This window comes from Melospiza melodia, chromosome 8, assembly GCF_035770615.1.
Source record: "Melospiza melodia melodia isolate bMelMel2 chromosome 8, bMelMel2.pri, whole genome shotgun sequence".
NCBI lineage: Eukaryota > Metazoa > Chordata > Aves > Passeriformes > Passerellidae > Melospiza > Melospiza melodia.
The window spans coordinates 10,989,100-11,015,600 of NC_086201.1; the positions used below are offsets into that span (position 1 = coordinate 10,989,100).

The window sequence follows — 26,501 nt, forward strand, 5'->3', positions numbered from 1 at the left end:
GAAAGGTTTTCCTCTTTTCTTTCATTGTAAAGTCTGTGAGATTTAAGTTGTGTCCTGTTGTTCATGAAGAATTTGTATTTATAACCTAGAAATATTTCGTCAACCACTGGATAAAGCCATACATGTGACTGAACAAAGTCTAGGGTAATTTCAATCTCTCTTTGTTACTGTTATGTCAAAAGTAAGCAACAGTCACTGCTTCCTTCTCACACTGCAAAGGGTTTGCAAAAAAATGTCATGAGCATAATGCTCTGAGCAGCTGAGCTTATGCTGATTGTGACACAGAGTTTGAAGTCATTTGGTGGGTGCAGTGATCATGAGTGAAGTTTGGAGGAATGGAGGTATTCAAGCAGACTGTTAGGCACTTCTTGACATACAATTAGTGGCAAACAAAGGTGTTGACTAGGACTCTGACAAGAAGACAGGAAGCTACAAAGGCAGAAGGATTCTGTAGTAGCTAAGTAAACACTGATCTCCCAGGTCTGTATCTACACTACCCTGTGAGTCCACAGCTGAGTCCCCTATACATTCATTGTTAGTTCTACTGCAGAGAAATGACTCAGCACCAGCTCAAAAAGACCAAGTTCAGTCTAGGCAGCTGATGAAGCTCTACTCCAGCAAAGTCCAGATCTGACCCAGGATCTCTGCCCTTGGCTGGGTAAACGCAGCACGTGAGGGCAGCACCATTGTGAACACTTCTGATTCTGCTGTGCAATGGTGGTACAAGGTGCAGACATCTGTCTGCCTCAAAGTTGACTAATGGCAGGTTTCTACAGCACAGATGATTTGATGATAAATGTGTTATGGATTGTTAGACACTTAGATATGTGGTGATTGTGGCTAGAAATAAGGAGAACCTTTGGATCTTACATTAATTCACAGTGTAATTGCCTAGGTTATATGGCTGGTACATTTTCCTTGCCCATTTAATAATGTATGTAGTTTAGGTGAAGCTTTCAAAACTGGCTCATGTATTAAAACGCCTCTTTTATTGTGCCTGTTAAGTATGAGATGATAAGATTGTTCCTGCTGCTTAGAAACTCTCTTCCTAAAATGCACAGAGCTGTACACTAAGAAAAATAAGAAGCAGAAGAATAAAAGCCACAAAATGCATATCACAGAAGTGTAATTATTATGATATTATTATCACTTTCCTTTTGAGTACCTATTGTCTAGAGGAGAGGCAGATGAAAAATCTGGATCTTAGATAAAAGGTGAGAAGGTCCTTTTTTCCTGACACCTCTGGCCATGAATTTCACTTGCTTATTCCTAAACTGAGCTCAGTGCCTGTGTCTGTCTGCTGTACCTTTTTGAAAAAGATGGAAAGTTTTGCTCTGAGGGCCTGAAGCAAATGTGCTTCCTGTGCTTTACTGGATTGTTCTAATGGCAGATTACCTTCCCTGGTAACATGTACTTTATTTTTTATTTGGATATAGCTTCAGTTTTGAGTGAGTGGACTTCATTTTGCCCTTCTCTGCTAGATTAAAGAGCCCTTTAGTTATCAGTATTTATTTTTTTACAGAGACACTTATATGCTCTTTTCAATGCAGTACTTTGGTTTTTTCATAAAGTAAAAGATTAATTCTGCAAGCGTTTCTCTATGTCATTTTTCTACTGCCCTTGAATACTTTTTGTCTGTTTTCTGCATACTCCAATTTTTCACCTGTATTCCCTTGCAATCTCTCTAATGCCTAAGTGTGATTAAAACAGCCTCCACCCTCCTCAGTTCATATACATGGCAGTTTTGTAGCTCCTCTGCCTGAATCCTTTCACAGTTACTAGTCTTGGGATGAAATCTCCATGTTTATACATAAAGCCCTTTTGTTGTTCTGTCTTTAATGCACAGTATCTTTATAAAATGGGACATTGGTCTCACTGATAGTCGCAGCTTTTGCCATCTTTAGGTTAAATTATTGTTAAGAAAAATGTTGATACTGAGCTGGTAGCACCCCAGCTGGGGCTCCACTAGGACAGAAAGTTTATGAGTGATTTCACTTTGAGGATTTTTTTAATCACAGTAATTTATCAGACTTTAATCACTTAATGTATAAGTTCCTGAACCTGATTTTAAAATTAACTCTCTGCAATATATCATGAAGTATGAAAACAAGCACCTCAGAAAAGTCTCTTTCATTGAAGTTATTTTTATCAACTAAAACTTGCGGTTTCCTCAAAGAAGTGTACATGCTTTGCTTGCCATGTCTCTGAAGAGCCATGCTGGCTTCCACAAGTAATCATTCTTTTTTTTTTTTTTTTTTTTTTTGCAGCATTTATAAAGTGTAGCATGATCAATATCTTTAAACTGTCCCCTGGAAAACATCCACATTACTGAGACAGTGCAGAGAACAAAGTCAGTGTTATGTTGCCTTTCTTTGTGTCTTCCAAATGAAATCATCCAGAGGTTGTAGTTAAAATGAATGATGGATAGAGCAGAAGGGGAAGAGATGTATTTAATTTCATTAGGAGTTGCTCAGTTCCTCGTTTGTAATTGGTTTGTCTCTGCATAACAGTTTGCCATCCACCACATCTAAGGAATTTTGCCTAACATGGAAAATTGTCGTTTTTCAAGATTAAAACTTTGGTCTTTCTTTTGTCTAAGCACCAAATTATTTGTTAATGTTCCAAAAGCAGTACACCATCATTTTAAACTGTGTAAAGAAAACACTTGTGAAAACGACAGTGAAAAATGGCAGCTCTTATATTCTGCCCTAAGAGCTTTGTGTAGCCAGGAGGAAGATGATGCACTAATAACACTTCTGGAGCAAGAAAGAAATGAGATTAATATCTGATAGTCATCCATCTGGGTTGTCCCACTGCACTGGCAGTATAGCTTCTTCCCTCTTTTTGTGTGGTGTCCTGTTGCTGTGGGCGCACAAGGTTACAGGGAAATCCTACCCAAGGCTTCAGCCCAGTGGAATGGGATTGGTGCATAGAAATTGCTGAGCTAAAGGAGGATTGAGCTATTTCAGGCCTTCCAGTGGCCTGAAATAGAGGATGCTTATGTGCTTATCTGGTGGAACTGGGAAACTCCACACCATTTAAGAATAATAGACATCCAGGTAGGAGAGGCACCATAGAAATCCCCAGGGAAACAGAAATAGCTGGGAGGCCATCAGCTATTTTTATCCCCTTTGTAACTGTTCCTAGAGACCTGAACCTACATTCCTGTTACTTCTGCTAAGCTATCAATGCAGAATCAGCCCCCAAATAAATTTGATTAGGAAATCTATTAAAGAACATTTGGCTAAAAAAATCATTAGCAATTCTCTTTGCTATCTGTTCCACTCAGAGGAGAGGGGTAGTTTGTCTGGGGCCTTGGCTTAAACTGAGTAGCAGACTTGCTTGTCCAAAGAAGTGAATACAGATACCTGAGAGTGTACCAATAGCAGGGCTCAAGAACCAAGTTAGGTCTTGATTATTTTTTAATAAATCGGGATAAACTGCAGCAGATAAATTAAATGTTTGCTGCACTCTAAAATGTCACAGAAGGGGTAACTTGGAGTTCTGCTGGCTGATTCTCTGAACTCCAGGTTGTGCTCCAGGAGTCTGTGTTTCTCTACTGAGCATGGCAGACTGTCTGCAACAGCTATTTTTCTCATATAGTGTATAACTGTAAAACCTATCAGTATGTGATGAAATAGTGTTAACAAATAATTTAAAAGGAGATCTCTGACAACAGGGCTTGGGTAGTTTATTTAAACTAGAAAGCCATTAAAGTAGTGCCTATATATAGCTATGCTTACAAAGAAAAATTCATCTGTACAATGAGATTAGGATTTATAACATTTTAGAACTCTGGTGTTAAGAGATGACAGAATAAACAACTAAGAAGCATCTACAGCTGGTTTATTTGCAGCAGCCTGAAACTTTTTGAGTTTTACCTCAAATGGAAGCTGCAGGAGGTCAGCCCCTCCATTGCTGATCTGTCCACATGAATGAAGGCAGTAACAGGACACCACTCTTGCTTCTCAGGTTTGAATTGTGCTCTCAAAACAACCTGATGTCTCTGTGAGCTAGAAAGAGACCTGGTCCTGTCCACAGTCATGGACATACAGCATTCACAGACAGTGCATGAATAGTAATTCTAAATGCTACAAAAAATAAATAAATGAAAGTAAGGCTTAAGCTGAGGAGGTGACATGAAGGGGCTTCAGTGCAGTTTGTTCTGACTCTGAAATCCTGTGGCCTGTAGTGTTGAGCATTAGCAGTCATGACCTCTTCCTTTCTAGGCAGACAAGGGTCATTAGACTGGAGAAAAGTGATACCTTCTAAATTTATGGCCCTGTCTCAATAAAGGAATGAGTACCAGGTAATTTTGGGGAAGGAGCAAGAACCTCAAAGTATGTAACATGCAATTCATAGGAAAATCAGAAATATGCTTAATTCTTTGGCAGTGAGCCACAGGTTTTTATCAGCTCTACCATATATTTAATAATAATCCTAACTAATATAACTAAGTTATTCTTATTAACCATATAAATATGCAGTCTTCCCCCTTTATTTAAAACCTTAATCTCTTGATCCCTGTAATATCTTCTGGTGATGAGATTTGCAGACTGATCATACACAGATTTAACTGTCTGCTCCATAATGTGAGAGCAGGATCCAAATATTGTCTTGTCTGGACAGAGGTGGGTTCAAACTTGCCAAATTTTCTGCTTATATTACAGCCCATCTGATTTTTGCTTCCTGTGTGCCTAGAGTTTTCCAGCCACATGGAAGAAACTGCATTAAATAGCTCCTACTTTCTGTAGGGGTTTGTGAGATCATTTTACTAACCAGTTGCCTCAGCTATGACTTGCTGCAGAGAGCACTGTATTGAATGACTTTTCAGAGCAAATCCAGGCTGGTTTAAAGAACACAGAGAGGAAGCTGTTCCTTGCTATTTATTTTGAGAATGGGGTAGTAAGAGGATCTAATTAAATCTCCCAGACACTGTCTTGAGAAAAATCCTGCAGGCTGGAGCATTTCAATGGTTTTGTTTCTTTGCTTTTGTTGGAGGGTTCATAGACTGATGTGTCTGGCCATGGGTACAGCAATAAGAAACACGAGGTGAGCACTGTATTCTGCTCTGGGCCAGGCAGGTTGGAGAGATGTGGTCTGGTAGTTGGAACTTTGTGTGTGTCCTCTAACACAGTGTGTCACCACAGAGAGGTTAGCACTTGCATTGTTTCCATTCCCCCAGCTGACAGAGCAGGGCAGACAATGTGCATCTGCCTCAGAACATTACTTTAAGTGTCTAAATTGCTTTGAGAGCAGTGCATGAAATGAGCATATTATCACTGCTCTTCCTCCAGAAGCATGCAGTGCTGCTACCATGGTCAGTCAGTCAGGTCCAGGGAAAATATCAGCTCAGTTAACTCATAGGAACAACTACAGGTGGACATGGCCTACACCTAGCAGCATTATTTTTAAGCGGTAAAAATGGATTAAAATGTGCAACAGATTAATCATTGCCAGTAGTCTGCAGCCTATGACCTTCCACAGAAATTCTTTTTGTGTGCTATCTTCTCAGCTGGGACGATTTTACAGAAATTGAAGTTTGTTAATCTGTAATTCAGCTGTGCAAATAAAGGGAATTCTTCAAATTAAGATTTTATATTTTTTCTGGGCAGGGCTTTAGTTAGGAATACATTGTAGCACCTAGGCAGGAAAGGGTCCAGCAACATAGCTGGTCTTAGCTGTTCTGGGTCAGAAGCTCTGCTCAGACCTTGCACAAAGCAGAAAATGGTGGCAGTGGAGGGGGAGCAGGTGGGTACTCTCTTGTGTGAAATTTGAGTACAGAACTGCATTCTAGGTTAGATGGCAAATCAATCATATTCTGAAAACAACACTCTGTTGGGAGATGACCTAATACTTTTTTTTAACAGCATTTGTTCGAGAATTTTTAGTACTTTGCAGTCAAATATATAGTGATCCTAAAATTATGTGGGATTGAATAACTGTACTCTACAGAAAGAGGAATTACTTAACCCAGTCATGAACTACAGACATCTCTAGGGCAGGAAGGAACTGACAGGGCTCCCAGCACCATGCAGCAATGACAAGAGAGAGCAGAGAGGATGGCAAGCCCTTTGTCTTGTTAAAGGAAGCAATGAGACCACTGTTCTCAACACAGCAGGCAGGACAGTGCTTCTTAAGGCCCTGCTTGATAGACTGATGCACAGTCACCATGACTGATCTGCTTCTGAAATAAAAAGAGTTGACTCAGCTATGAATCTAAGCTCTCATTTTTGGGTGCTGGGCATTGGGTATCTGATTCCTGCTGCCTCTCAAGACTGGCAGCATGTGCCTTGTGGCACTCAGTAGCCTTTTTCCAGACTGGGCAAGTGCTCCTGGGCTGGCTCTGGAGTGGAGTCTATGTCATTCAAAAGCAAGGATCACATATCACGTCCATGCAATTTCCATCTGTGGGTAGCACTGGCAGGTTTCCTGTTGGATCTTTTCTGCACAGCAAATGAAACAAGATATTGTGTAATCCAGCTAAGCAAGCCCCTTCCCTTCCAGATGATAGGGGGTGTTTTTACACTGCTGATTCTTGCAAATGAAGTCTTCAGGGGAATTATCAACATTCCCAACATGGGAGCTTGCTGTATGATTGCTGCTAACAGGAGGGAGAAGTGGTGTCTGCGGCTGTAGGCTCAACTTAGTGGCAAATGATGATCTATTGGAGGGAAGAAAGCAAAGCAGCCCGGGTAACCCAGCTGAGGTTGCTATTTTTCAACAAGTTTCCTTTTCTGTTTATGGTATAACATAATAGACTTTCTTCCCTTGGAGCCCAGTGGGTGCCAGTCATTGCTCATATCCTCTCCTCTGAGGTGGCCCAGGGCCTGGGGCAGGCAGGCTGGTGCACATGGCTCATTGGGCTCTTTGGGTGATCCTTGGGGCAGGTGGTGTTGCCCATTGCTCATTGGGCTCTTTGGGTGATCCTTGGGGCAGGTGGCTCTGCAGCCTCTTGCACTGCCTCTGGGAATTGCATACTAGTCTCTTACCTCCCTTTTCCTGTGTGTAATGTTGGAAAGTTCCTGCCCTGTGTGGCCTCCTCCACTACCGCAACTTCACTCCAGGAGATGCTCAGTTAGCCTGATTTGCACTGCACAGGTCTGTGGGGAGCAAGAGAGACCATGGCTCTCTCTAGCAACATGAAGGTGATTTTCTGAACAACTGCAGCCTTGTGCTGCCACCCCCACAGCAGGACCCCCACACCTTTGGGGACTGGTATGTGGAAGGAGTTGCCTACTGGTACCAGCAAGTGGTTGAGCAACTGAGACTGGGAACTTGCTATTTCTCACTGGCCTGGCCTGAAAGAGAAACTCCTTCTACCATGGAAAATCCTGAGCACACAATCCTCTGGGAGGCGGGAAGTAACAGCCTGTTCAAGCACGAGATTGTCTGACCAGTCTGGTCTGTTAAAGAGAAGTTCCTGCAGTTATCCTGCTGGCACTGGTTTGAATTATAGTGCAGACAGACCTGCTGTCCTTCACTGGTGAAGTTGGTGTCTGGGTAATGTTTTCAAAGCTGCAGCATTACTGGGAAAATAGGTCAGAAGTATCATTGTGGAAAGAGGGAAAATTTCTCCTCCACTCTAAGCAGAGCACAGAAAGAGGCACTTGTAGCTATGACAAAATTGACCTGATGGCTAGCATCCTACCACAGGACTGGCAGGGCTATGGTTAGAGAAAAAACCAGGAAATTGGGCTTGCTCTCCTAGACTGCTGGCTCCCTACAGCTGTGCACTGCTTGAGGCAACAAACCTCAGCCCAAGTTAGAGCTAAGGAAGGTGCATTCCTGCTGCAATACAGGTATTTTTAATGTAATAACATTTTCAAAAATCCTTTGTCTCTGTCTCGTGTCCCTGTAGGAAGAGTGCCAGAATTATGTTCGAGTGCTGATTGTTTATGGCAAGAAGGTTTTCACCTGTGGTACCAATGCCTTTTCACCAGTGTGTTCCAGTCGACAGGTCTGTTCTGCCTCTTTTACATTGATAGAGAGGGTTGGATACATGCTCTGGGGAAGGACAGTCATTTGGCAGGCTGTCATGGCTGCACAAAATATGTTCTAAATGTAGCTGACTGAAATTATGTTGGTTTTCTTCTTTGGGCTGCTTTGGGGCAATGACTGTGTCTGCAGTTGGGGAACAAAAAGTTCATGTTATGGGTGAGTTTGGTCTGGAGAAAGTGCTGCTCAGGTAAACCTTGGGTATGGCACTGAAAATGGGAAATATAGACAAGCTTAGCTCTGAGTACCTCCTGAGCTAAACACTTTAAAGTTTCTTTAAAATAAATAGCAAAACTCCCTTTGGGTTCAAGGGAGGCAGGAGCAGGTCCAGAAAAATGTTTGTATGTTTTTTTAAGGCCAGTATGTGTTCAGGAGGTGTCTACAGAAGATTAAAAACCTGCACTTGCATGAGGAGCACCTGATTACACCAAGGGGGTTTGGGCTTTATTGACTGGAGAATAAACCTTTGTACAAAGCAATAGGATCAGTGAGGCTCAGGCACAACTTCTTACATTGGCAAATGTTGGCTGTAAAGAACAATTTTCAGTCATCACTAAGATTACATTCTCCTAGCTACCTGATTTTTAAAAATCAGGGATTTGCTCATAGGTACTCATGGGCAAACCAAATTCTTTGTACCATTAAGAAAGTCAGATGCTCTTTAAATTTTCTTCTCTCTCCTTTTAAATACAGGTAGGAAATCTCAGCAAAATCATTGACAGAATTAATGGAGTGGCTCGGTGCCCGTACGACCCTCGGCATAACTCGACAGCTGTGATTACATCACGGGGAGAACTCTATGCTGCAACTGTGATTGATTTTTCTGGACGGGATCCTGCTATTTACCGCAGCCTTGGAAATGTTCCCCCACTTAGGACAGCACAATACAACTCCAAATGGCTCAATGGTAAAGTCATGTGGGTCACATCTGAGCAAGAGATGTATTAAAGTCAGCTTGACAGGCTTGTAAATCTTTCTCTCTCTTTTCATATTGAGATCCAGAGTTATGATGGGGAAGGGCTTCCGGAGCAATAATCAATGCAGCTTAGAAGACATTTAAAAAGAGCCTGGAATTATTTCAGAAAAGTTGATTTAGAATATAGAAACTGGGTCTTATAGGCTACTTAACATATATACGGGTCTCTGTCTTGTGAGATGGCCAAATACATCATTTTAACAAGAAAACCACCCAAAGATTTGAAGATCAAAATCAACTTAAAGCATGGCATTGTTGACCCAGTTCTGCAGAGTGATAGGCACTCTTTACTTCCCCTGACTCAGCTGAAGATGCCTGGCTTCAGTGCCAGTGCAAGATCACTCCAAAAATGAGAAATTTCACAGCACGTTATGTTCCATATGAGTCCATGCTGATGTGGATTTATAGTTATTAAAAGCAGCTCATACCCCAGTGTGATAATACCCTGCATCAAGCAAGCTATGGAATTTCAACCAGCATCCCCTGCACTGAGTCCATACCTTCCAATTGGGGCAAAGCACTTCTAGTCTGAGCAGACTGTAGTGATGGAGACCCCAGTATTCCCCCTATCTCCTTTTACTCAGGTAATATGACCAGATATTTCAAATATTTCTATTAGATTTCAGGGCCTTTCAATTCAAGATAAGAGCAGTGGGACTGTGCACTCTCTGGAGCTTAAGAAGATTGAGCTAGGCTTCTGCAGGCATCCTGAAGTCAGTATGGAGATATGGAGTGCAAGGGAAAGGATGTCATCAGGAAAGACAGTGAATTAGGAACAAGAAGCATCATAGCCCATATACACTCACTGGAAACATGTTCCTGTTGTCTGTGCATGAATGCAAGATTCAGAAGGAAGCCACATTGGAACATGGGAGTTTAAGGAAGACAAACAGTAACTGAAGTTCTCGTATGTGACTGGAAAAACTCATGTGACTCTTGGATTTATAACCTTGTGCAGCTTTGGTGACATTGGAGTAACTTTATCCTGTTCTGGCCACTTTTCAACAAGAAACAGAAAAGCTGAAGGTGATTCAGAGAAGAGCCATTCAGTGATTTGAAACTTGGAAAGCCTGCCTCACAGCGAGAGCCTTAAGGAGCTCAATTTATTTATCTTTCTGAAAAGGAGATAAAAGGTGTTTTGTTCATGATATGGAAGTACTTACATGAAGAGAAGATTTTGGAAAGGATAAAGTTCTTTAGTCTAGCAGACAAGGCATGACAAGAACCTGTGATTGGAAGCTGAAACCAGATAATGTCAAATGGGAAAAGAAGTACAGGTTGCAGCTGGGTCAGTCTTTAGTGATTTGAACAAGTCACTGAGGAAAGTGATGGATGTAAAGCCAGGTGACATTGTCCACTAATATCAGATCTCCTTTGAAAGATGTGGTCTAATTCTCCTGTTAGTTACAGGATCTGATGGTGGAATTACAGGGTCAAATTATCTGGCTTGTGTTAGACAGAAAGTCAGATTGGGGATCATAATGGTCCCTTTAAGGTTCATGGTTAGTTTGAAGAAGAAAGTTTGACAGGGGATGATTTGCAATGCCCTCCCCTCTGTACCATCATCTGCCTCCCAAACTTGCCTTGCAGCAGAAGTGGGCTGCCTGTGTTCTCCTTCCATTCCTGGACTGCAGCTTTAAAGGAATCTTGTCCTTCCCTTTATTCTTCTTCCTTTGAGCACTAATCAGAAGTTAACATTGTGAAAACACCCTATTAAACCAACAGGTTTGGGGAAGGTTTGTTTGTTTGGTCAAATATTATTCATTGGCCAAAGTTTTCCTTTTGCCAAAGAAACTTTTAGGATAAAAGACTGTACACTTTAAAGCTTTGTTATATCCCCAATTAAAATATTTATTACTAAACCTACTAAATTCAAAGTTCTTTTCAATTCTTGTGAAAATAATACCGAAAATTTTAGGTGAAAAAGCATCAAGGAGAGCACATTTCACTGCTGTCAGTCTCTGGCATGGTTTTGTTTTATGGACATAAGATAATCTTTTGTGCCTAGAAACTGGAAAGGTTTGATGATAAAAGCCAGATGTGACAGTGCTGGGAGAGTAGCTTGAATGTTTCAGTGCAGTTGTCTGGGGAATCGGGCGGATGCACGCAGCATATTTAACACATCATAAGGTCCACTTCAAAAGTGAATAGGTGAAGCAGCCCAATGGGGAGACTTTATCGTGTAAAATGAGTATAGGTACAAAGAATAGTCATGCATATGCAAAATGTTGAACTCTGCTTTCACTGAAATCAGTAGCAGCTTTGCCAATAAAGTGGAGAAAAAATGGGACCTTTCCAAGATCTGAAAAAAGGTACTAGAGCTATACCCTCATATATCATTATTCCCATCTACTGTTTTTATGTCCTCTGCTGACTCCAAACTCCCTGTGGTCCCAGCTTTGACAGGCTGCATAAATGGAGCTGGCAGTGCAATGCATTGAGCAAGTCAGTGAGCATGGATTGATTTCTAACCTATATAAATCTCTTCAAATGTTTGTTTTTCAGAGCCTAACTTTATTGCTGCCTATGACATCGGCTTGTTCACCTACTTCTTCTTCCGTGAGAACGCGGTGGAACACGACTGTGGGAAAACAGTGTATTCCCGTGTGGCAAGGGTCTGCAAAAATGATATTGGAGGGAGGTTTTTGCTGGAGGACACATGGACAACTTTCATGAAGGCCAGACTGAACTGCTCTCGTGCTGGAGAAATCCCTTTCTATTACAATGAATTGCAAAGCACCTTCTACCTTCCTGAGCAAGATCTGATCTACGGTGTCTTCACTACTAATGTGTGAGTTGCACTCGCTTTACTGCCCTGCCTCTAGTCCCAGCAGTCTGAGACTGACAATGTATTGATTTCTGAGACAGTCTGAGTAATCATTTTGAAAGATCATTTGGTAAATGTGAAAGAATAGATAGATCTGTGTTATCCATCACGACTACATAGCCTTAGGACAGTGTTTTTAATCCATGGCTCACAGATTCTTGGAGTCCATAAAAGGTGACTGTGCAGTTTTAGGGTAACTTAATTTGATGCAAACCTGGGCATTGACAGACCTCAGACTTTTTGTAGGGACAGTCCAACTTGTGTAGTTTAGAGAGATGATCTAAAAATGACCAAACAGAAACACATTAATTTCCAGCCAGGCTAATTTCCTGGACAATCTAACACATTTGTGTGAACACTGGAGCTGACCCATGAGATGGACTGGTAACACACACTTGCCAGAGAAGGGCTGGAAGGAAAAGAATGAGGCACATGGGATCACAACAGCCTAGACGGAAAACAACATCTATTGCAGTTGAACAGCACTGTAATAGCAAGGTCATGAGGGCCACAAGGCATTTAGCATTTCCAAGGCAGGATGGGGAGGTTTTACCTCTGCCAGACTGTTTGAGGTCCACAAATCAAAAGCAGTGATGGAACTCTCAGGGGAAGGTATGATTTCTGATACTTCATAATCACCTCTTCTTGGCTTGATATTGAAAAAACTTGTAATTGGAATGATTTAGTGTAGCTGTGAAAGCAGAAAGGAGAAGAGGAGTTAATTAAAAAATATATTAAAAAACTCATAATGTATATTTTTAAGTCAGGAAAGCTCAAATAACTTTTTCTCCGATGCCTAAGGCTAGGATGATAAGTTTCAAGCTATAACCAGTCTGCATGGTATTGAGTTTCAATAATACATGTTCTCCAGGGGGGTGTTAGGCTGACGTGTAAAGTGGAGAATGAAAATCTGAGTAGTTACTCCATATGGCAAATGCTCAAAGTGCCTTCCTTGTGCTGGGCAGCCAACTTGTGTTTGGGGTTTTTGTGTGCAGTGCTGTCCTATATGAATAAGGGCCTGTTCCCAGGGAGCCCACAGAAAACCAAAGCAGTGAAGCCCTGCTGAAGTACAAACCCTCCTATTTTAATGTGTCACCTGCTGGTGTGACAGGGCTTGAACTTCAGCCCTTGAAGTCACAAAGCATCAGCCCCAACTCCTTGAGCTAAAGCACTGTTGGGAGCCTCACTGTGAGTCAACAGAGCCTGAATGTTCTTCCCCCTCTGTAAATTCCAAGAAATAGGTAAGTGTTTGGCGACCCTCATCCTCTTCCATGTTTTGTTTCTGTTCCATTGCCAATGTCAGTCAAAGTGATCCAGCAGAGAAGCAACTAGAAAAAATAAACACAATTGAGCACTGCACCTTGACTATGGGCTAGGGGAAGAACTGTCCTCAGATTGAAAGGCACATGAGTCATTCTTTAAAATAAGACTATATTTGCCAAACTTCCTGAACATTAAAAGGAAATCTGGCTACTGCTTTGGGCACTTGAGCTGACTACTCCCCCCCCCCCATTTTGTTTTTTCCCATTCATCCAGCCAAGAATGGAAGTTGGAAATGAGAAAACTATTAATAACTGTATTTTATTTATCAAATTGGTGATAGTTTTGGACAATCAAAGGGGAGACATAGACTAGCTTTGGCTGGGACAGTTCTCTTCTGCTGTGTCCATCTCCCAAGTTTAACATGAGATATGATGAGTGTTACCTGTCTCCTCAGGGTACACTTGAGCATTTTCTGTACATCAGGGATGTAGGATATCTCTTTTATCTTCTGAATATAATATGCAACATTTGTGTAATTGAAGAAATTAGTAATTGATAACAGCTGAAGTTAGATCAAATAGCATTTTGGGTGCACAACATAGTGTTCTTTTAAAAGTTCAGAGAGAAAATGTTCCAATTTGTCATCCAACTAGAGAAATAATGGTAATTATTCTTTTAACTTTCACTGGGACTTATATCATGATACATGAGCTCTGCATACCAAAGAGGGTTAATTTATGCGCCAGTCTGAGTTTCTTTGTGATAAAATGCCAATGGAACACAAAAGTATGTTGAGTTTTTTTTTGTTTTTGCTGATGTTTACAGGTATTTTTTACTTTGGATGGTTAATATTTATGAATTTAGGGTCATCTTATAAAAAAAGGGAATTAGTGGTTGTGGCAACACCCACGTATAGATTTATTGCTTCATGTTAAGTTATACCCAGCTGAATCAGTGGGAAACAGAGCTTTTGGAGGAAGCTGCTGATGAAATTTTTAAGATGTTTTTATTAAAATTTTCTGGGAGGTAATAGAGACAATGTTAAAACCTCTTTGAACTTAACCCATTCTTTAAACCAGCTAGTTAGTCACAGGAGGTAGGAGGTGGGAATGAAGGAAGTTGCACTTCACACCAAAACAGAGGGGCCAGCTGCACCAGTTGATGTCACTGGCTTGAGACTGGGATCAAACTTTTCATAAGGAGGGATGGGAAATATGCCAGACCACAGATGGAAAAGAAAATGGTCCACAGATTTAATGGAAAACCTCTTTCCTTTCTCCATTCCAGCAAAGAGAAAAGGTTAAACTACAAAGTCCTTAGCAGAGCCCTAAAAATATTCTTTTTTTTCTCTTTCTTTTAAGTATTTTCATTAGACTAGTGGAATTTTATTCTTTCTTTTCCTTTTTCATTTTCTCCCTCATTGTCTTTTTTTTTTCCTGTGTGCGCCTCAAGGCATTTACTTGTCATCCATCATTAGGTTTGTCTTAAAAGCTGCTGTCTGTGAGCATGCACTGCATCAGCAGTGTTCAGACAAAAGTGGAGAAAGGTTTGCCTGGCATTGCTTTGACATGTTCAAAGTGAGCTACTCCATCATTCTGGGGATGCAAGGGGCAGGGGGGAGCAGAGAATGGGAAGGCAAAGCAGGAAGTTCTTCCTGATGTTGTATTGCTAGGAAGAAATATGCTGTGAAAGAATCTGTTCTTCTGCTTTCCAGCCTGGAATGGTGAAGAAAGGGTTTTTTTTGTGTGTGCAAGAGAGTGTAATTATTGGTTTAGTTAAAAAAAAAAAAAAAAGCAAAAAAGTGTTCTTTTCAGGGAATTCAAATTGCCTTAATTAGCAAAAAGATTCATACAGAAGGGCTTGGGTTATTTAAAAGGCACCGTGATGAATCAGTCTTTCATGCTGGCCCTATTTTTAGTTTTATTTTGATATCTTTTTCTCTAAACCTTGTAGTTTTTCTAAAAAAAAAAAAAAGGAGGGGGAGGAGGGAAGAACTGGGAGCAGGTTTGAATTTCAGGTCATCACTTATCAAATGTCCCTCTGAGTCAGTTTTGTTGAGGTCACCATCTAGGAAGTGCCCTCCAACCCTCTTGAGGCAGGAGGAGATGAGCTGGCTCAGGACCCTGCAGAAGTGAGTCCTCCTGGGCTGAAAAGGAATAGCAAAGGCCAATGATCTGTGTGCAGTGTGACTGGGCAGCCCAGCATCCCTGAAACACACTCCTTTCCAAAGAGTCCTTCCCACAGCAGCATTTCCCTCACTGTGCTGTGCCTCCCCTGGCTGAGTGTGCTTGAACAGTCTGGGGCTTGTTTGCCCCAGACAGATCCTCTTCCCACCTGGGAACACACAGAAGTGAACTGTGACATTGAAAACAGAGGTTTTCGTGAATTAACAAGACCTTTTTGCATGCTGAGCTGCTGTCAGAACCAGCTGGTTTGTCACTGTCACCTTTTCCCTTCCACTGCATATATATAAATATAATCCTAGGTGATATATTTTGTAGCTGAAGATTTCAGGAACCTATAGAAACAGAATTTCACCTTGAGAAACAACAAGAGATTAAAAATTAGCTTGCTTGTAATCAATAAAGATAGGTTGTAAAAAAATAAAAGTAAAACCAGACACAAATAATCCATGCAAATTAAACTGTATTCACCTTTCTTGTCAGAACTGCTTCCATGGCCCTTAAATCTCTGACATTTTAAAACCAAACTTTAAATTCATTCTCAAAATTGTCACGCAAGTCATCTGCATTTTACAGTTTATTTATTTATTTATTTATACTCCCTGTGAGATTGGTATCACTGTACATCTACCTAGCAATTTACATGTATTTTATTTGAGTGGAGTTTGATGTCTGTTATGATGAAAATGTCAATGTTCTAATGATTAAATTGATTTTTTTCCCCTCCCCTTTTCCAGAAACAGCATAGCTGCCTCAGCAGTGTGTGCCTTCAATCTGAGTGCCATTACTCAGGCATTTAATGGCCCCTTCCGCTACCAAGAAAACCCAAGATCAGCCTGGCTGCCAACATTAAACCCCATCCCCAACTTCCAGGTACTGCTGTTGCCCTTCAGTTTGCTGCAGTCCCTCTGATGTTCTGTCCCTTCAGTGGGTTGATTTGTGTAGGGCTTATTTCTCCAGGTAGACCCATGGTACAGATAAATTGTTTTTCTCCACATTTATGAGTGTTTTAGTCTGTGGAACTACTTGCCACAGAATTCATGGCAAAAATTGAATAGTTTAAGGAATAATAAAAATGTTCTGGGTTTTTTATAATAATGAATGGTTTAAATCTCTGTTGCACTTATCACTGGCACATGAGCTCTGAGGATGTGATTCTCACAAGAGGACATAAGGCATGTCCCTACTAGAACTGGGAAGGATTAAAAGCTGAAGCTGGACAAAGTCAAACTAGAATGGAGACAATCTATATTTTTTAAACAAGAAAGGTAATTAACCACTGTGACTCTGCAAGGAAGTGATGAATTTTCCATCACTTGATGGGGCCCCTAAGGCTACCAGTGCTTCAGTGGAAGATGAATGACTTTCTAACACATGGTAGCTCAGCCAGAAGCCATGGACATGTTGCCACAGTAACTGGTGGAAGAAGACACTTGAGGATTGTCACAGGATTGTTCCTTCTCTTTTTAAAAATCTTTGAGTTTATGAATGAGCAGCTTTCCAGGATTATCAGTTAAAGCAATTTGAAAATTATGAAACAGCTTCAGTTGCTTTATCACCAGATCCAGTCAGTGTGGGGCAGAGTATGTGTATGACAGCCCTGACAACCCTGAGTCTTCTGGAGCATGAGCCCATTTTACAGCTCAGCTCCTTCCCAGCAGGAGAATCCTGGGGAGGATGGACTTGTCTTCATGTCCTTGTTTCCCCATGGTAAATCCTTTCAGCCTGATTTTCTGAATCTGGCTCTCCTTTATTATGGCAAATGTGCTGAGGCTGCCTGCAAGTGCCATCTGCCTTCAAACTGGTGATGTCAAGGACCTTCCAAACAGAAATCTACAGTCGCCTGAAATCACAGCAAGAGCAGATGGGAGACAGGTCTCTGCTGCAGGCAGGGACAGCCTTGTCTTCCTGCTGAGGAACCTGATTTCTTCTCCTGAATTCCCTCTTGGCACCTGTCTGAGGGCTCCTGCCCATACGAGGTGGGACAGGCTTGGCCTCTTGATCACCCTCTCAGCTTGGTGCATTCAAAACCAAGAAACAAAGCCCTGCTGGAGGTCCAGCCATGCCCAAACATAGCCAGGTTTTTGTTGTTGTTCTTGGTTTGGTTTATTTTTTTTAATTTAAAGGGAATATTAAGGCAAACTGAGACTCAAGGACTTTCTGTCCCTTGCTTGGCTAACCCAGAAGGAATAGTAAAGGACTTTGGAAGGCATTTCCATGTAGAAAAAAGTATCAGATAAAATGTGGAGTGTAAAGATTGCAGCAGCAAGATGAAAGAAAAGGGTCAGAGGAAAATAAGGAAAGGAAAAAAGAGGTATGTGGTAGACAAAAGGAAGATTGCAAGAAGAGATTAAGATGTTTTTCAAGTACAGAAGGAACAAGAGGTCAGTGAGGAGCCTTAAGGAGATGACAAGGGTAATTTAGTGACAGAAGAGGCAGATATTGCAAAAACATTAAATTAATTTTTGTGCCTCAGTGTTCACAAAGAAAGATGAGGGGAGCATGCCAGAATTTTTTTTCTTGCAGAGAGGAAGGAGAAATACTGAAGGATGCAGAAGACCAGGACAGTACAGATAATCAGGAAATTAGAACAAAACAACATTAAACCAAATCAGAGGGATGCTGCGTCAGCACATGAGCTGCCAATAGACCAAAAGAATTATCTGTGACTTGCTGAGAACAGAAAACAAAACCAACAATGACATTCCTGCTACTGGGACTCCTTTTAGGTGATGCAATAGAAGGAAAAGTGAATGGGGCGAAGAGTATCCAAAGGAAGACAGTGCTGAGAACAAGAAGGCGCATGGGATACAATAAAAGAGAGAGATCTAAGAGCTCTTTAGAATCTGGGATGAGTCACGAACTAAAAAATACCATTGCAATAGAAAAAAGCATTAAAACCCACCTGAGGACACATAAAAAACCCAGAGATGTTTCCTTGGTCTAGCTATTCAGGAAGATGCTTAAATTGATTAAAGAGTGGCCATGTTCATAGGTTGTGAGAATCAACATAACTGTTCTCCTAGTTCACACAACCTCTAGACTATTGTAAAGCTTAGTACACCAGCCACTGGAATCCATATTTACTGTGTGAATGTGTGTTAAATCCTTGACAACTCATTTTAGCACATAGTGGGAGAAGGGCTGCGTGGTGCACCCAGGAAAGGCAGCGATACCACCAAGGGTTGCTGTGATGTGCATGGAGAGTGTGCACATGGGAAATTTGTACACTGCAGCTCAACTGCTGTAAATCAGCATCCTCATTCTCAGCGTTCTGACTTTTCTTCAAGGAAAGTCCAAACACCTGGATCCAAAATGAAGAAAAATAAATGTGTAGGATTTTATTTCTAGTGAAATTTCTCAGGTGTGAGTTTCATTTAGTGAGTAGTGAAGTTGCTCATCGACTGAGTATGGGTCTTGGCAGGATTTAGTTGTACCACTGCCTCCCATGGTCTTGGGAAGATAAATAACCAGTCACCCTGCTGCCTTTAGGAGTAATAAGTTTTTTGCCCTCCAGGCATGATATTGTGGGGAAGAGTGAGATCCAGCCCTAACAACTGACATGGACCAAAAAAGTAGCACTGGCTTTTGAAAATATTGAGTTCTAGAGATTAATCTAAGATGGCAACTCAGGCCTTAAAATGCATTATCCACTGGTTTAAAAGACGCAAGATGTGCTGTTTTTCTTCCTAGTTCTTGCTGTACAAGGGAATTGAGTCCTGTTTCAGTGCCTCCCTTGGTGCTGGAGGATGGGTAGTTATGGCTTGATCTGGTATTTGCTGTTAGGAGAAAAGGGGTGGGGGGAGCTTGTTGTGAACCTGCCTTGCTTCAGACGCTGCAGATTCCCCCTGTCCAGAGGGAAGCACATCAAAGAAAAGCAATGTGGCAAGTTTAGTTCTTTTATGCAAAACCAGTCCATTTTTAGGTTCTTTAAACTCCAGGTTTTGTTCATTGTACAGACTGACATGCTAGGTAGTGTCTGAAATATTTTAAGGATTTATCACCACAAAACTTTCTCTCCACTGCTACCTTTAAATGTTTCTACAACTAGTTTTAATTCTTTCTTTTTCTCCATGGATTGTTGAAGGCTTTAGCCCTTCTGTTGTGCTGGTTGAGGGTATCACAAGGGAATGAAACTGCACATTGCTGGTCAGTGGACCTGGGAGAAAATTTTCATAGAGTGGGCTAAAGGCCAAATCTGGGCTAAAGACCTATGATCAGACTATGTGCCTTATCCTGTGACCCTCACACAGACCCACCTCCCCAGGAAATCAGCAGGACATGAGTTTCTATGCTGGGCTGGGCAGATGATGCACTTTCTGAAATTCAGTTTTCTGGATTTAGTGTGGCACACTGAACGATGACAGCCCTAACGAGAACCTGACAGAGAGAGTGCTGCAGGATGCTCAGCGCCTGTTCCTGATGAACGACGTGGTGCAGCCAGTGACCGTGGACCCCTACGTGACTCAGGACAGCATTCGCTTCTCCAAACTGGTGGTTGATATTGTTCAGGGGAAGGACACCCTCTACCATGTCATGTACATTGGAACAGGTAAGAGCATGAGGGCTTCCAACAGTTCCTCCTGCTTGCTTGTAGACCTAGCAGCCCTGGGAGCCCAATTGGGAAGTCCTTACACAGTTGTCATTCGATATGATTTTGGTACAAAACTGCATGGAAGTTGTTTGCCTGAGTAAATTAAAAGCAGGATGGAAGACTTGAGGCAGAGTCCCAAGTGATCAGACTATAAATCTCCATTGTGTTTAAAAAGAACAATAACATTTTCTCCCTCTAATAAAAACATATTTCAACTAATCAGGCTAATAAATAACAGGGAGGAAGAGCAGAGGTGGCTGGAATGCTCATGTGGTTTCATGCATGTCAGTTGCCTCTCAGTGCTATGACAGACCCATCTCTAAATAAGCAATAATAATGCATAACCTCCAGGCTTGTCCAGGGACTTAATTGTGTCTTTCTTTGCACTTTCATGGCCCTACTGATGTATGGCTCCCAGTGCTTTTGGGAATTGGCATGCGCTGAAGTTTAAGGCAGATAGGGAAGCTGAGTCCTTTTTTTGTGGGAGCATAGCAAGCCAGTGGTAGAATTAAGTGTATGATTTAGGCTCTTGATTTTGACTTCCATCCACTAATTAGCAGAACATGTTGCCTCTTCTGAAAAGCACAGGTATCTTGGATAAGTGAAAATGCTGAAGAAGGACAAAGTGTTATAAATGGTTGTCTCAGCCCATAGTAATACTAATGATAGAGGTTAAATTAAATAGTTTGATTAATCAGAGCATATGGCCAGCCTCATGGGTATAATGTTGTTATCCTCTGCAGCAGAAGCTTTGACTTTAGAATAAGATGGATAGCTTCCATAAGTGTTCATTTAATCCCACATCTGAATGCAGAGTCATTGCCTTATTCTCGTGTTTAGGAGAATGGAACTTCAGGACTGTGTAATAATTTATCTAACTTTTACCACCACTTGTTTCAAAAGTGGTCGTCTTGGTTTATTATTTATATGTTCTAGCAACACTCCCAGTATGGGAACTCCATGAGCATTGATTATGATGAGAAGATTGTACTTAAATGGAAATACAACATGATTCTGCCAATATGATATCTTGATATTTAAAGTGAGAGGTCCAAGCTACAAAGCCTTTACAGAAAGTTGGAATACTTCTTGCCTCATATCATTAGTGTAGAAAGGTCCAATGCCATAACCTTAACTACTTACTCATGTTTGCTTTGTGGCCCTGGTTATTGGTGGCTGAAGAGTAAGATCTGCTGAAAATGTTTAAACCTGTGAAATGCTTCAGTAGAGGCAGCCCTGAGCACAAACTCAGTCCTGAGACTAACTGAGCCCAAACTGTTGTCTTGTTCCACATGTAAGTGAAAGGGAAACTTCACATGGTGGCCAACCCCAACATTATAAATTGCTGAGCTTTGGCACTAGTGCAGAAGTTACTGGAACAGAAAGATTAAGTTTCATGAGCCATCCGGCTGACAGTCCTCTAGGGGGTTTCAGTGAAAAGTGGTGTGCATTAATCTCCCACAGTTTAGCAGATCTTAAAATGTTTATCTAAGAGCACTGTGAGCACAAACATGTATGTTTCTGTGTATGCACTCCTCATGCCATAACATCCCCTTGTCAAGCTGGCTTCTTCCAGGAAGAGGATCAATTAGGTCTGTGACCCATGCAGTCATTATGGAGGCCTCAGAGATTTCCAGCAGGGCTGCTGCATCTGTTGTCATTTGTCATGACATCAAATCACACTGATCTGCTCCATAAACCAATAGAAATACAGACTAAAGGCACCAGAAATGATTCTTGCCATCCTGGGTCACCTTGCTCTGTAACTCTCTGATAATGGGACCAGACTCCTCTGCCTCAGTGCTCCAACTGGGAAAAACTGCCAGGTGCTCACTGTCCACAGTCCACAGATGGTTCACATCCTTCTGAATTCCCGTTTAAGTGCATTCTCAGGTGGTTTTGGCTGAGATTGTAACGATGTAGCTGGAGCTCTCTACCGAGGGCAGCAGGTGACCCAGAACTAGGTTAAACCAGCTCTGTAAAGGTGACACTAATATTTCCCTCTTTAAGCAGGTATGAAATGAAGCCACTGCCTCTAAAATTTACTTGTGATTTGTTTCTTGTTCTATTAGAGTATGGCACCATCCTGAAGGCCCTTTCTACCACCAACAGGAGTCTGAGGAGTTGTTATTTAGAGGAAATGCAGATCCTCCCTGATGGGCAACAGGAAGCAATCAAGAGTCTCCAAATCCTACACAGCGACAGATCACTCTTTGTGGGTCTAAATAATGGAGTGCTAAAAATTCCTTTGGAGAGATGCTCCATGTACAGAACAGAAGGGTAAGTAAATTTACAGCTCTAATAGATCCCTGCTGGAGTGTATCTCCTTACAGATACATGCATAACAGGAGCAATGAGGATAAGCAATATAAGCTTTTTTTTTTTTGGTAAATGTTAATTACTCCTCTTCAGAAATTAATCATATGTTTACCAAGTAAGGGTTTACAATATTTACTTCTGTTTTTGTGGGGTTTTTTTAACATCATATTATAGTGTTGCTTTTATTAAGTCCATGTGTTTTCCTGGTGGTTCTTATTGGCAGTATGGCTGAGGGTTTTTGAATTTGGGTTGCAGCCAGGCTTTCCTTGCTTATCGGAATGATCACCTCTCAAACATAGGATTAGGCAGGGCTGGGCTCTGTGGCAACTTGTTATTGCTTTTGGAAATCAATAGTTCATCTCAACTATGTGTGACACCTCTTACACCTGGATAGATTCTGCGCCTTGATTGTACCTTATAAAGGGAGTAGGAAAAATGACTTTTTCTAATTGTCTGCTTTGACTCCAGAGCAGTATTTCACACAGGACTGTAGAAGGTTTTTGCATCCAAATGGTGCCTCTCCATTTGAGCAGGTGAAAGTGTGATAGCAGCTGTTTGAGACAGATGCTGAAATATTCTCACTGGGTGCTGTGGGCATTTACTTGTTTACATCTCTTGAAAATACTTTACCTTCTCCTCTCATGCTTTTGCCTTGTTTCTCTCTGTGAGAGTTTTGTAGTTTTGTGTGAAACTGATGTCCTCTGTGCTAGACAAGAGGAAGGATTTTGTTAGCAGCATTTAAACAGATTCCCTCTTCCATGGCCTACTTCAAGATGTCCCTGTTCTCCTGCCAAAAAAGCTGATATAGAAAATGTCACCATAACTTTATTTTCAACAAGTAGAGTTTATCTATCAGCTTGTCTAAATCCATGCATGTCTAAAACAGACGTTCACAAAAGTGTTTAGTAAGAGAAAAAACCACAACTGGAAAATGCCATCCTGACCTTAGCCCTTAAAAGCAGAGATTTTAAAAGGTAGAACATAACAGCTGTCCTTTTCAGGCTGTCCTGTAGTCTCAGTCTGAGAATATTTATGTGTGTATACATATATATGATCCAGTTTCAAGAGAAATGAGTTCTTCCTTTCCTTTTCCCTTCCTAATCTTGAGTTCAGCTTTCCAGTAATTTATAGATGCTGTCCTATTTTCAGCCTGCTCAAGTACTTTCTATGACACTTCCATTAAAATTCAAATGTTGGAGGTTTGCTGAATTGCCTTAAAATGGGGCAAGCTAGAAAAAGAAGTGGCTGGAGAGCAGACAGGTGGGTTATCTCACAGGACCACCACGTTTAGGTCCTGGAGGCTGCAGAGCAGCCTTGTATAAGCTTATCCCAGCAAAACAACAACTGTCCTCACTGAGGTTCCCTTGCCTGCTGGTGACCAAAAGCAGCCTCAGTTTTATGCACTGTATGGCACTGAGTCCCAGCTGAAATCACTGGGAAGTTTGTGTACCAGCGCTGTTTTTTTTCTAAAACAAACTTCCTGGAGGCAATTTTGAGTGAAATGAGAAAACAGCCCAGTTCTTCAGGCTTGGGAGACTTAAATTTTGCCTCCATTGACTAGTTTCATAATAGAAATCACCATCTGGGCAATAGCAAGGTACAGGAGATAGGTCCTGATGGCATGGTGGGGTGTGATATGGGAGGCCAGAATTTGCTGAATTTAAGTGCTGACCATTTAGTGTTCTTGTGTACATTGCAAACCATCCTTTGCTCTGTCGGTGAGTCTTGTGCATTTGGAAAAAGGAAGGAAAAAAAAAAAAAAAAGAAAATGCAGGAAAGCCAAGAAATTCCACCATTTATTTATTTGTTTGAGAGAATGTTTATGATATTATTATTACATTTTAGACTTAGAGTTTTCCTTTTTTTTTTGTCTAGGAAATTTTCAACTGCAAATTTTTCAGCTGCAGGTGTTGGAGCCCTTCCCCCCCTTATCATCCTGGCTATGTAGGTGATAAGTCAATTTGACCTCCTTTGTATTTCTTTCAATCCTGAACAGTATCAAGAAGGATATTTTAATTTCCTCCAGTGCATTCTACCTGGCACTTCTCCTGGGCTGTGATTTATTGCTTATTGTTGTGTCTATATTTAATACCCGCCAATATTCAGCCACTCTGGGTAGAAGGGCTCCCGCCCCTACAATACTCCCTGCTTACTTTTTTGTTGTGCTGTGACTTCGTGACTGGCCTCCTTGAAAACCTCTGGTTTCAGCAGCTTTTATAATGTAATTGTTGTGGTGGGGCGGCTCGGGAAGCTTGGAGGTGATGGAGAGAATTTGTGCCTCCCAGGCAGGAATACCACATTGTTTGTTGTAGGCTCTGCCTTCTCTTATCAGGAAACTTTTCAGCCTTTTAGACCCTGGGGGCTGATGTGGGTTTATGATTGCTGATACAGAGCTGTTGCCTTCAACCTGCCTTCCTCCTCCTCCTCCTCCTCCCTGGAACGGCAATGGTATCGAGAGAAAATCGACCCTAGCATTGATCCCGACCAGCGATCTTTGTTGCTCTGCCGCTTTAAAACCTCGGGGCTTGCTACCGAGGCTCGGAATTGGGGCAGAGGGAAAAACAGCAGCAAACGGAAGAGATGGAAAGGGATAAGGATTTGTGCCATCTCCTTTACTGTTTGTTTATTGACACGGCACCAATTTAATCTCTTAAATGGTGACCAGTAAGTCAGCCCCGTGTCTTGATGTAGTGGGTGTCTGAGCAGTGTTTTGTGTGTGCCCACTGACCTGTCTCAGTCTGTCTTTTCAGAACAGCCACTCTTAGCAACAGGGACACAGGAAGACATCTGTAATGTCAGCTGCCCAAATTTACAGGCTGGTCTTGGCTGCAGGGACCTTCCCTTGTCCGTGTGTGCTCCTGGTGTTTGTCTTTCCTGCTCTCCTGAGTGCCGCCGTTCCCCACTCACTGGAGACTCTCAGGAAGATGTCCAACATGAGCAAAACCTACAAGCCCTTTGAATATGCAGAATGTTTTGAAGGTTGCTTTGCTGGGTGGTAGTTTGGCTGTGCTTGCTGCTGAATTTTGCATGGCTTTGAAATCTCTGTAACTTCCCTGCAATTTTCAAATGAGCTTCGATTTTTTTTTTGCTTCAAGTTGCCCCCAAGCTTTGGTGAGGAATATTTGAAGAACCAGTACTGCAGCCTTATCACTGACACCACTGTATCTTTAGAATGTGCCTGAACAAAATCCCAAATCTGAATTTCAGAGCTGAGGACCTCAGATCTGCAGCATTATTTTCAGGTGGGATGTATTTGTAAGGCATAGTTTAATTATTTTTTCAAAGGCTGAGGTGCAGTTATGCATTTTTAGGATTGCAATCAGACAGATAGGAAAATGAAGCTGGTTGTTACAAGGAATAGTTTGTGATCTCTTTCTGTTGACTCTGCAGCATCAGAACCATGGGCCTCTGAGCACACAGAAACCCTGAGGTGGACTAAGGATTTTGATTGCACATTTAAATGAGGAAAAGAAAGTGTTTGGAAATAGGACCAGTCTCTTCAATACCCACCCCTTCTCCTCTCCCTGTCCTGAGCAGTTTATTTTAATGCACTTTATTTTGATATTCATTTCTTCCTCTTTCTCCTTCCATATTATTTTTTTCTGGATAAAACTTGCAGTTAACATGATGCAGGTTGCAGTTTTGGATCTACAGCGTGGTTCTGGGGATAGTTTAGCTTGCCTGTGCTCTCCCTGCTGTGCTGTGGGCATCTCCCAGGTTGTGGCAGTGCCACCTCAGGTTACCTTCAGGCCAGGGTGGATCCTCCTGCTTCCAGAGCCAGGCCCTCTTGCATGCAGCTATGACAGGCTCTTACCTGAACCCTTGTCTGCTTTTTGACCGGATTGCAGGAATTTGCTCTTGAGTGATGGTGAGGTTTTGCCCTCTTGCTTGGCCTAAATTCTTCTGAACATCCCCTCCAGCCATGGTACTTAATGCAAAGCTGGCAAAAATGACTCAGCTGACAAGGACTCTTATTTGCTGACTTGATATCTGTGAGAGAAGCACAGATAAATAGCTCTGGGCCAGTGATCACACAAACTAAGTACATATAGGTGAGTAACTCCTGAAATGGCTCCAGGGAGTTTTTGGAAGAAAAGGGTCAGCAGCTACACTAAAGAAGCAGGGAGTTTTCTGCCCTCTTTGTCTCTCTCCAAAGTGGAACTGCAGCTCCAAACACAATCACTGTACCACCTCCACCTTTGAGGGCTTTGAGATATCACATGGAGGATTGCTTTGGAGTTTATTTTACATTCTTCTTTTATTTTTTTAAGCCTTATATGATGCAAAATCCTCTGTAACAAAGGAGTAAAGCACTTAAATGTAGGATTCTAAAACCTGAAT

General features: G+C 41.7%; 1 protein-coding gene across 4 annotated transcripts in view; it reads left to right on the forward strand.

Annotated features, from left to right (window-relative positions):
- SEMA5B (semaphorin 5B) overlaps positions 1–26,501 on the forward strand; it is a 267,003-nt gene that overhangs the window by 187,423 nt on the left and 53,079 nt on the right. For all 4 annotated transcript variants that reach the window (XM_063161768.1, XM_063161767.1, XM_063161766.1 and 1 more), the window contains 6 exons: positions 7,862–7,960; positions 8,692–8,905; positions 11,480–11,765; positions 15,985–16,120; positions 19,592–19,799; positions 21,914–22,121. In XM_063161768.1, the coding sequence (XP_063017838.1) occupies positions 7,862–7,960; positions 8,692–8,905; positions 11,480–11,765; positions 15,985–16,120; positions 19,592–19,799; positions 21,914–22,121 (1,151 nt within the window). The remainder of the gene's footprint in view (positions 1–7,861; positions 7,961–8,691; positions 8,906–11,479; positions 11,766–15,984; positions 16,121–19,591; positions 19,800–21,913; positions 22,122–26,501) is intronic.